Raw genomic sequence first — 11,268 nt, forward strand, 5'->3', positions numbered from 1 at the left:
AGACGGGAACATAAGAACACCAGGCTGCCTCTCGGCTCCCCTTACATCCTCCCACAGCCTTGAGCTCGTTGTTTTTATTGATACGTGCACTAATCGTCCACGAGTGTCAGAGTGAATCCAAACATTTATATTTTCACTTTATTTTATTAAAGATAATTACAGTTGTGGCTACAGCTTCACATACAAAAACATTTTTCTCATCATAAAACGTACATTCATGCATACTCAGAAACAGACTTGAAACCAAACACGTCCCGGAGCAACCTGAGATAACAGCGTTATCTAACACAAACTCACATAACCCCGCAACTTGTTTTTTACTGTTGCGACACAGTTTACAGAGCAACAGTCAGCCCGAGGATGTTTTCATCCATAAATACTAAATCTGTTTGTGTGCCACAGAGTAAAACGACGCGTTTAAAGTAAGAAAACTGTACAATATATTTAAAGTAGGTACATTCATAAATAATTCAATGATGCATGAATTAATGCAGATAACAGGTGTTACAGTAACAGGCTGAATTTCACTGGAAGAGAATCCATGCAGACACGACGCAGGACGCTCACGCATGTGTTTGTACGTGTGGCAAAGCTTCAGATTCAATGCTGTGTTCACTGACTGTACCTGAAGCCAGCATTGTGTATGCACAACAACATTAGATGTTCTCATGCAGCTAAAATGTCTTTTCACCCTCCATGATCTCATCACTAGGTGGCGCCATTTAGCCAGTAAAACAGCTCCCAGGTCACGCTTCATTTGTTAAAGGCTGTGCTGACACACCTGCACACAGGTGCTTTCAGTCATTGATTAGATCGCTGCACAGACGGGTGGAGCCCTGACAGGAGTTTACTCTGCTCACTGCGCTTGAAGGGTTACGTTGTCACACCTTTAAGTTCTCTAGCCTCTGAGAAAGTTTTACAAATGTAAGAACCTTCGTTTTATTTGACCTTGTTTGCAGTTGGAGGCGTCCTGTCAACAGTTTTACAGACTTCTCTTTTAGAAATGGGGAAAATGCTTTTTGGACCCAAGTTTATACATTAAATGAGTTTGTTTTAAAGCCGCGAGTTTGACATGAAGCCGTCATCCATCTTCAGAAGTAAGCAGATTTGGACGTGTGGAGCTGGGGAGGGTACACGCTTCAAAACCTCTTTTTAGACCCTGAAGCTCCGTCCACGTTTACAGTCTATGTTTGGGCCACAGGAGGTTTTCAGGCTTTACTAATATTAGAGTAGCTAATCAACTAGTGACTCAATGGGGGTCATCACTACCAGTGATGTCCGTCATCCCCAGCCAATGTCATCTACATAAATTATGCATGCAAAAGTAGTAGCTTATCTGTGACATCAAAGGTTTATGTAGTTGGAAAGGACAGCGGCGCTTCCCATTTAAACTTCATGGAGACCTTCAGAGCTCAGTGTCTTCAATGCCCTCTGGTTCATCTAGAGTGTCCAGACGTCTCTTGCAGGCATCCAGAAGTTTCTTCCTGGGGCCCAGAGGGATATGAATGCTGGTGAGGTCCTGATCTGAACAAAGAAGCAGAGCCTGCAGGTCGATCTTCTCCCTTCTGAAGATCTGCATGAACTCACTGAGGCTTTGAGAGGCCAGGAAGGTCTCCAGAGGACTGTTCTCTGGCTCAAAGTCCTGATCCAACGCAACATCTGTCTCCTCCCAGGGCAACTCCTGAAGGTTTCTTTCTTGCAGGCTCAAGGCGCTGCCAATACTGTCCTCATCAAAGCTGGGCGAGCGTCGAGGCAGATGTCCTCGTAGACGAACGTTAGGTGCCCGGCCCACCGGCTCACTCCCTGCTACACTCCCTTCATCCCGTGTCCCGATACCAAACATGCCTCCACTCATGTAGTTCCTCCTGAACACCATGGTGCCGAGCCCGGGTCGGTTGAACAGGGAATCGCGTCCGGAGTCTGTGCTAATCTCAGAGTATGCAGCCTCATGGAGGCCCGGGTCGCTCATGGCACGGGAGACGGTGTCGGCATCGTCGTCATTGTCATGGGGGAACATGTCGCGGATGTTAAGGCGCGACCGCTCCTTGGGGTTGGCGTATGTGCCCTGTTTGAGGAACATGACGTCATTGCCGAGCTGCAGGCCGGACAGCGAACGCACACTTTTCCTCCCGTCCTCGTAGATCTTGAACGTTCCATCAACCTGCTTCTTCTTCTCCAGCTTCTTCTGTATCTTGGCCTTGCCCTTGGCGGTGGAGTGCAGGGTGGCCTGAGAGGAAAGTTCAGACATTAGACATTAATATTTGGGCAAATATGTTGAAAACAGAACAGTAGCTTTAACATGAAGTTAAAGAGCAACCACCTGCGAGTATGGCATGTTGGAGGTGACAGTGTTGAACTTGCGGCTCAATGTGCTGCCACTGGTGTAGCTGGAAAAGCTAATAGCATCCAAGTTGTCCATCGCGGCGGACTCCTTCATGAACCTCCTCTCCATATGTTGACGGTGCTTCCTCTGGAGCTTCTCACAATCTTTGATCCGGCGCTCGGCAGCGCGGAACGCCCGGTCCTTGAGCTTGCCGACCAACTTTGGGTTAAGGGTGAACTGCTTGGAGGCGATGGAGTCCAGGTAGCGAACACAGTCCATGTGTCCCTTGGTGGCGGCCATGTCCAGTGGCGTGTGGTAGTCATTGTCCAGACACCACACGTTGGCACCGAAAGCCACCAGGAAGGACAGGCAGTTGTGGTGGCCGTTGGCAGCTGCCAGGTGGAGCGGCGTGTTGCCCCAGATGTCACACTTGTCCGGGTCACCTCTGGAAGGAACAGGAGGACATTACATTAGATTTAGTCATTAAGCTGTTCTTCTGGGGGCAGATTTATCATGTACAGGTGTTGGTAGTGTTGGAGAGGAGATCCTCTCTGAAGAGCTGGAGGTCTTCAGGAGGTCTGTGAAGGTAGAGAGGGAACTGGTAGGACGTTCCACCAACGGGGAACAACAGACGAGAAGAGTTGCACTCTCTTTCAATATTCATATCACGAAATAGAATAACTGAGTATTCTGACATGGCTCCACAGTATAAACTTACTTCTTATTTATGGCCTCTTTTGTGCACGGGTTTCTAATTTCATATTTCGGCACCAAACAGATGTTTTCTCGCAGAGATGTGGCGTGGTGCAGACTTCACCTCAAGCTCACTTTGCCGATCCTCTTACACAACAACACGCTAAACTCAGGAAGTCAGATGACTCATGTGACCTACAATTATGTCCCTGAGAGTCAGGAGATGCTCCGATGAAGCGAAACTGCAGACATCACTGTCTTTTATAAATGTATAATTCTGATGAATCATATGCTGTGCAAGCAGTAACAGATCAAACAACAACAACAACACTCTGGACTTTTTACAAATCAGTCACACTGAAACAGACGTAGCATGTTGACTGTGTTTGTGTTGAAGTGAAGCCCCTCCTCTTCCTGTTTACTCCCCGCCCACATGGCGGCGCCGCAGCTGAGCCCTGATCAATAATTGAAGCGCTTCAGGTTAAACATGACAGAGGTGACTTTGCATTATTCATCCCACACACCAAGAGTCTGTTTTTTTCAGAGACACAGTTACCACACACTGCAGGTCACCACCTTTATCGGCACGAACCCTGATTTCACTTCTCGCAATGACACACCCTGAAACTGGAGTCGTGTTTTTTTATGTTCAGGCCGCCACATTTAAATTTTCAAACATGGACTGTCAGCTGAAAGAGCAATTAAGCAGATCATATTCCAGAAGTACAGACAAGAAATGTATCACTGTAGTAACCGAGGAGGAATCACACCGAATTATCTCAACTCGTAACTTGACCATGAGCGGCGCTGCCAGGAGCTCTGACTCAGGGATGACACACAAACCTGTTTACTAGCAACACGCACAGCTGGGTGTCAGACTTCAAAACTTTGCTTCGGTACCAAGTTCACACGGCCGGACCAAACCTCCGAGGAGGCCTCTGGACAGAACCGAGCCCCCCCATCTATGTCCTGTGTCAATTATTGTCATCCAAGCACACAACGGACCCAGAAACCAACCAGTACTGCTGAAATACCGTCCTGTCTTTCGCCACTATGATCCAGACCGCATGTACATCTATGTCATTCATGGTCCACGGAGGATGAACCATCCTGATGCTGAACAGTTGTTTGGTTGTTAGAATATTAAAGGTCCACGTCTGTAAGATTTACCTCATGGCTAAATGTTGAGTATACTAGTCATAAGTTAGTTTTATGTTAGTCGATTGTTTTTGTGAGGTGAGGGGTGTTCAGTTAGTTATAATCTGCAACCTCAATGCTTGGTGCTGCTGAATCCTACAAACTGGACCTTTAAACTATTTTTATTATTATTATTATTATAAATATTTACTGTTCTACAGAAATAACTGGACCTTTTCACCCGGTCCCTCTTCACGACAGGACATTAAAATGTGAATAACAGAGGAACTGAGCTGATATAATAAGATACGTTATCTTCCCTGCCACAGTCCGGACTCTTTAAACCAGCCTGGCTTCATGACCTTCTCCTATAGATTTATGATTTCAGTCATTTCTGATGCACCTCGTGTCACTGAGCTTGTTCTTTAATGAGATTTGTTCTAATTTGCAGCAGTAATAACTCATCTTCTTCCTTCCTTTTACCTTCTGCCGTGACCTTTGATCTGCAGCTCAGCTTTAGTCGTCGTCCTTTGCTTCACGTCCACCCTGCACCGCATCCTCCAGGGACGACCGCACCAAGAAGACTCCCTATCCATCACCGTGACCTTTTCCCTGCGTCTGCATCAAACTGTCCTGCTGCTTCACCGCTCGCCTTATAAACCTGCCACCGGCTGCATGACATACTGTGTCTGCTGCCATACACTAAATATTATCCTGCTTTGTTCGTCTCCTCCAACAAAAGGCTCCTGATACATTAGCTACAACTTATCTGAGCAGAATATAGACTTACTCCTGCAGCCTTTATCATAACGCTCTGTGTATGATCATATCTGCACGTGCTCTGACCTGCTATGTAATGGATTATCCACGTGTGAGATTAAATGTAAAGTTATCATGCTCCTGTGTGTGTGTGTGTGTGTGTGTGTGTGTGTGTGTGTGTGTTTATGTCACACACTGCATGTGACCTTTAAATGTGCAGAGCTGCACTGATTACATGAGTGATGGAGGCAGGAGCGCGGCACCATGTTTCTGTATGTTCATGTTCACAGAGGCTCGCTCAGGTAAATAAACTATAAATACACCACTTCTTATTTTTGTATGATCTGAACAACTCTGACGTCATTATTGTTAAAGTTTCATCTTTGAAGCATGTTTCTTAAATAAGTAAAATAAATAAAATAAATAAAAATGAAATGTAGTTAAAGAAAATATTAAAATAACAGAATAAGATAAATCTCTATTTATCACGTCATGTTAGCAGATGATCATTTGGTTCTGCTGGTTCTGATGGACTGGACTCTGCAGGACTCTGCAGGACTCTGCAGGTTCGGGTCCTGGCTCCTGCTCTGTGGACTCACCCTCTCGACACGATGAGCCGGAGCGCCTCCAGGTTCCCGTGGTACGCGGCCCACAGGGTCGGTGTCATGCCGTCCTCATCCGGTGCGTTCAGCTCCTTCCGTGTGGCCTCCTTCAGCACGTCCAGGTAGCCGTCCCGGGCCGCCCGGTGGTACCGGTCGTTCATGGCGGCGCCCCTGGGCTCACTCTGAGTTCGGTTCCATGGAGGTTCTGGTGGGTTCTCCCCGGTTTAGGCAACTTTTTAGTCCCGGAACGCGGCGAGTCCGGCGGCCTGGAGCGGCACGGAGCGGCACGGAGCGGCTGACAGCTGGTTGCTAGGAGACGGACACGAGGCGTGCTGGTTGTCAGGCAGGGGCGGGGCTATGAGCGATAAGCCCCGCCCCCTTTACATATGTTATGACCAGTAGACCCCGGAAATAGAAATAGATAGAATAGAATAGACCGTGTACATAGAATAGAATAGAATAGAATAGACCTTATACATAGAAATAGAATAGAATAGAATAGACCATGTACATAGAAATGGATAAAATAGAATAGAATAGAATAGAATAGACCTTATACATAGAAATAGATAGAATAGAATAGACCATGTACATAAAAATAGATAGAATAGACAATGTACATAGAAATAGATAGAATAGACTATGTGCATAGAAATAGATAGAATAGACTATGTGCATAGAAGTAGATAGAATAGACTATGTGCATAGAAATAGATAGAATAGACTATGTACATAGAACTAGATAAAATAGAACAGAATAGACCCCAGACATAGAAATAGATAGAATAGAATAGACCTTATACATAGAAATAGATAGAATAGACTATGTACATAGAACTAGATAAAATAGAACAGAATAGGCCCCAGACATAGAAATAGATAGAATAGAATAGACACACATAGAAATAGATAGAATAGAATAGACCCACATAGAAATAGATAGAATAGAATAGACCCTGTACATAGAAATAGATAGAATAGAATAGACCTTATACATAGAAATAGATCGAATAGACCCTGTACATAGAAATGGTTAGAATAGAATAGACCATGGACATAGAAATAGAACAGAATAGAACAGACCATGTACATAGAAATAGATAGAATAGATTATGTACATACAACTAGATAAAATAGAATAGAATAGAATAGAATAGAATAGAATAGAATAGAGATTGTAAATAGAATAGAATAGAATCACACTGAAATCACACCGCACCTATATTCAGATTTCTTCTGGCTATACAAGAAGAATAAAAACACTGATCGTTGACCACAGAGGAGACAGCTGATGAGTTCAGAGTTCAGCATTAACCATAAAGATTAAGTAACTTTGACTCCAGCTTGGTTTAAAGCGAGCACTGACTGTCTGCAAAGCAGCACTCATTGCTGAATACTGTGGCAGTTAATCAGTTAATGACCACACCTCCACACAGATATCAGAACCACAGTATGATAGAATACAGCCAACTAAAGCATCACGATATTTTAGCGTTTATCAGTGCAAATAACACAGACAGAGCAGCAAACTGAACTGTAGCTGCTGTTAGCTGCTGTTAGCTCAGTTTGTTAGCCAGGCTGTTGTGCCAGAACCGGAGCTGAGCACAAGCTGTGAAGAAAGTCTGAACTGGACTCAAAACTCCTTGAAGTCAGCTGCAGCAGGTTATCAGGTTTGATCCCTCAGCCACTGTGTGAGTCACTGCAGCGATAAGAGGTTACATTTAGAAGTCAGTGAGTTCCTGGTGTCGACTGTACTCCACCAGTGACACCAGCTGGCACCGGGCCCGGCTGATAAACACCTTCAAAGTAAAATGACGTCAGTGAGGTCAAAGACAAATAGGATGTGGATTGACAAAGATTCTGCTCGGCTCATTCGGGGCCACAAAGCAAACTTTGTTCAAGCTGCAACACGGTGGTAAATGGTCAACATGCAGAGTAAACACGTTGCTTTTCCTTGTTAAGGTGTGTCGTTAATAATGTGCTGGATTGTGACCACACCTGTGCCAGTGCTGGAGGGTGAATGGGTGGATTACTGGAACCTTTCAGACACATGCTTTCACACGCTGAGCTGACGAGTGTGAGAAGGAGAGAAAAGCCTGAAAACTGGATGGAAAGAGAGAAGAACTAAAACCTGTTTTTAAAGGAAGATAAAGGTGAATATGAATTCAGATCCTGGAGCCACAGAGCTGGATTCACACTGGGTGACACCTGAACACCCCCCCAACGATGAAGAACCAGTACAGAGCTCTAGCCATCAGATCCAGGACCAGGAGCTGGACCCGGTGCTGGTTTGGGTTCCCAGTGGTAGGCGTCTGATCTCTGGCCTGCTGGGTCTGAACGTGGTGCTGCTCGGAGCTGCTCTGGTGGCCGGACAGGCTTTCAACCCTGATGGCCTGAAGCACGAGGAGCCCCAGGTGTTCATGCTGCTGCTGATGGGGGTCAGCTTGGTTTGGATGCTGTGGTACCTGCTGTGGGCCAGAAAACAGCCCGGCATCTGTCCACATAAAGACCACCATGCCGGGGGAATCCCTGTCACCTGTAAGCGCCTCTGTGTGTTCCAGTTATGACAGAATATGATAAAATAATGTTTCCTGTGAGGTGATGTGGGATGTGTTCTGTCTCCTGCTCGGCTGCAGTGGTCCTCCTGCTTTTTGCTGCGTTCAGTCTGCTGCTGTACGTCTGCAGGATCGGATATTTGATCAGTATGAGGGAGTGTAAGCCTGCTGCTAAAGTGCTGTCTCCATTCATAGAGGCTCCTTTCCTCACACTGCAGGTAACCATATCTAACAGTGAAACACCGACACCACGAGACCTCGGGAAAATATTTGTTCTTTCAAGAGAACGACATAATTAAAATGGAAGGAAAGTGTGACCTTATGTAAAAAGGCTGAAACAGCAAAACAGAGAGTCACAGCTTGTAGGTTTCATGACACGCAGAAATAAGTGGAACAGCCTTTTAAAGTAAAGTCAGGAACTAGTAGAAACAGAGAGGGAAGTGAGCTGAGCAATGTGGCGTTTTAAATCTTATTTACTATAAATAATAAGTAAATAAGCTATAAAACGCCCCATAAATGTATTTTTATTCTAAGGCTTTGAATGTGTCATTGCTTCTTTTAAAGGTCACCCTAACACAAAGAAAAAAGCACAATTTTAACTTTAGATGAACAGACAAAAAGTTCAATATGTTGAGCTGAAGCTGAATTTGTACAAAAACGCCTTAAAAACACCAAAATTTATCCAATCAGCTCTGAAACTATAGTTTTTTAATCAGCGAACACAAATTGCTCTTTGATTTAATGCCTCAAATTTCAGAAATTCAAAAAAGGGACAGGCCGCTTATATAAACCATATTCAAAACATTTAAACATTATTTGAATAAAACATTATTCAAATAATAATGTGACACATAAAATCTCCACTCAATGCAAAGTACAAATACTTATTTGCATGTTGCCTTCACGCTTCTTATTTTTCATCTGCAGACATATTTGCTGTGGGCTCACTCCAAAGATTGCATTCACAGACACAAGATCATCACCAGGTTCATCCGCGTATATTTACTGACTTCATGTATTCAGATTTCATACATTTTCTGTAGATGTATTATAGATAAAGTTTCTGGTCTTCATGTTTCCATGTGTTCATATGTTCCATGCTGTGTGACGCAGGTCCGGCCTCATGCTGATCCTCTCTGCTGACCTGCTGCTGTGGCTGAACGCGGTGACCGAGGACACCATCCATGAGGAGATCGAGTTAGAAAAAGAAGACAGGCTGGACTTCAGCAACTCATCTGAAGCAGACGCCTCTGATCTGACAGGTAGTTCATGTAAGGCAGGTACCCTCACACACCTGTGCCCTGTACACTCTACATGTTTCTCTACGCTTTCCTCCAGGAATCGCAAACTCGACCTTGTGTCAGTGCAGTGCGAGTGCAGCCTGCCTCACCTTCAGGAAAGGCTTTGAAATCCTTTATCCCTTCAACATGGAGTACTACCTGATGGCAGGCTGCATGATCTACGTGATGTGGAAGAACGTGGGCCGCAGGATGAGTGCAGATCACCACCACGTTACTCAGAAGCTGACCCTTCACATCGTCTACGAAGGCGGGCTCATCTACGGCCTCGTGTTTGGCGGCCTGGTCCTCGTGGCCGGAGTGACTACCTTCATTCTCTACCAGGTGTGGGTGAGCCAGCGGCAGCGTCGCCTCACGGCCTTCCTCATATTTTACGGCTTCCATTTAGCGGTCATGCCCGTCATGTCTCTCTGCTGCCTGGCTGGGATGCTGGTCCACAGGCTGGAGAGGAGGGTGAACGAAGGAGGCCACAACCCAACTCGCAGCCTGGACGCGATGCTGCTGGTCGCGGCGGCTCTCGGCCAGCTCGCCCTGTCTTACTTCTCCCTGGTGGCGGCCCTCGCTGTGGGGACCCAAGGACCTCTGGGTGACCTCGACCTGTCGTACTCCCTCCTCAGCCTGCTGGAGCTCATCCTCCAGAACATCTTCATCATCGAAGGCCTCCACAGGCACCCCAAGCTCCTCGCCAAGAAGAAAGAGAAGCAGCGCAGCAGCATATTCAAGGTGAGCGAGCTTCACCTGCATTGGTGTTTGGTTAACGTACACATCAATGAAAAGGTTTTGTTTGAATCATACAACTGTCATACCACAGGTGAAGAAGCAAAAACAAGAGGAGAAGACGACGGATGTTTCGCTGCTGGAGGGGAAACCGCCAACTGCTGCTCAAGAGCACGATGGGAAAAACTCCTGGACCAAAAGAGCGATCAGAGAAATCTGTGCCTTCCTCATCCTGTCCAACGTCATGGTAACGTCACGCGTCTTTCTGTGTTTTCTTTGTCGTTTCTACATTCATCCGTCACGTCCATGTTCCCTCTCCTTCCAGCTGTGGGTGATCCCAGCGTTCGGAGTCCACCCGCAGTTCGAGAACGGCCTCGGGAAACAGTTCTTTGGCTTCAGCGCCTGGTTTGTTCTGGTGAATCTGGGCCAGCCGCTCAGCGTTTTCTACAGGATGCACTCAGTGGGAGCTTTGATGGAGCTGCTCATCGCTGCTTGACGGACGCTGACTCTTTTTTTATTGTGTGGACTTTTAGTCTGTTTTTCATGGTTTAGTTCAAATTAAAGAATATCTCAATGATACAACAGTTTGTTTTTGTCCTTTTGCCGTTTTCCCAGTTTGATTTGTAATGAAACTATCAATAATCTATAATCTATGAAGGGAAACTCAGGACTTTTCTCTGGAGCTTTCAGCTATTCTTCATCAACAAATAGAACCAGCTCTGTTGTCATCATGTGACCTTCAGGGTCAGGGCATCTCTTAAATTGCAAAATTAACAAATATGTAATTAACATGTGACTTCAATAAAAACTTAAAGGTCCAGTCTGTGAGGATTTAGTGACATCTAGTGGTGCAGTTGATGATGTCGCCTCATCTAACTCGAGAAAAACCCCCAAACTTTCATGTTATTAGATAAATTATAATAATTTAAACAACACTGATGATCTTCACAATATTTTAGATCAACGTGATTTTACATGATGTACATAGAGCAGGAGGAGATCTCTGCTCAGCCGATCGATGCACTCACGAGGGTTTGATGTTCAGGTGTCCACAAACTTTTGGCCGTATACATGAAATAACTTCCTCTGAGCTCAAACGGTTCTGATCAGCCTTTAATGCCGCGGACAACACCGTGTGTTTCCATCTCAGAGCGGGTTTCAGTCCATCAGAGCAGGTCAGGACA

General features: G+C 45.5%; 2 protein-coding genes across 7 annotated transcripts; one reads left to right on the plus strand and one right to left on the minus strand.

Moving 5' to 3' along the window:
- Positions 1-144: 144 nt before the first annotated feature.
- On the minus strand, positions 145-5,879 carry ush1gb (Usher syndrome 1Gb (autosomal recessive)). 3 transcript variants are annotated; one of them, XM_027277058.1, is made up of 4 exons: positions 5,512-5,615; positions 4,637-4,824; positions 2,321-2,768; positions 145-2,227 (listed from the first exon to the last, which is right to left on the minus strand). In XM_027277058.1, the coding sequence occupies exons 2-4, from the start codon at positions 4,747-4,749 to the stop codon at positions 1,406-1,408; spliced, it is 1,383 nt and encodes a 460-aa protein (XP_027132859.1). In that variant the 5' UTR covers positions 4,750-4,824; positions 5,512-5,615; the 3' UTR covers positions 145-1,405. The 3 variants fall into 3 exon arrangements, with proteins under 3 accessions (XP_027132859.1, XP_019124521.1, XP_010740673.2); XM_019268976.2 differs by having other exon boundaries at positions 4,637-4,842; positions 5,512-5,575; XM_010742371.3 differs by lacking the exon at positions 4,637-4,824 and having other exon boundaries at positions 5,512-5,879.
- An 843-nt stretch (positions 5,880-6,722) lies between these two features.
- On the plus strand, positions 6,723-11,259 carry LOC104928157 (proton channel OTOP3). Of its 4 annotated transcripts, XM_010742385.3 has the most exons (7): positions 6,723-8,052; positions 8,151-8,287; positions 8,997-9,055; positions 9,183-9,331; positions 9,408-10,090; positions 10,179-10,331; positions 10,410-11,259. In XM_010742385.3, the coding sequence occupies exons 1-7, from the start codon at positions 7,674-7,676 to the stop codon at positions 10,578-10,580; spliced, it is 1,731 nt and encodes a 576-aa protein (XP_010740687.2). In that variant the 5' UTR covers positions 6,723-7,673; the 3' UTR covers positions 10,581-11,259. The 4 variants fall into 4 exon arrangements, with proteins under 4 accessions (XP_010740687.2, XP_027132952.1, XP_019124508.1 ...); XM_027277151.1 differs by having other exon boundaries at positions 9,408-10,331; XM_019268963.2 differs by having other exon boundaries at positions 10,179-11,259.
- The last annotated feature ends 9 nt before the right edge of the window (positions 11,260-11,268 follow it).

The sequence above is a fragment of the Larimichthys crocea genome, unplaced genomic scaffold (assembly GCF_000972845.2).
Source record: "Larimichthys crocea isolate SSNF unplaced genomic scaffold, L_crocea_2.0 scaffold83, whole genome shotgun sequence".
In the NCBI taxonomy this organism is placed as follows: Eukaryota; Metazoa; Chordata; class Actinopteri; family Sciaenidae; genus Larimichthys; species Larimichthys crocea.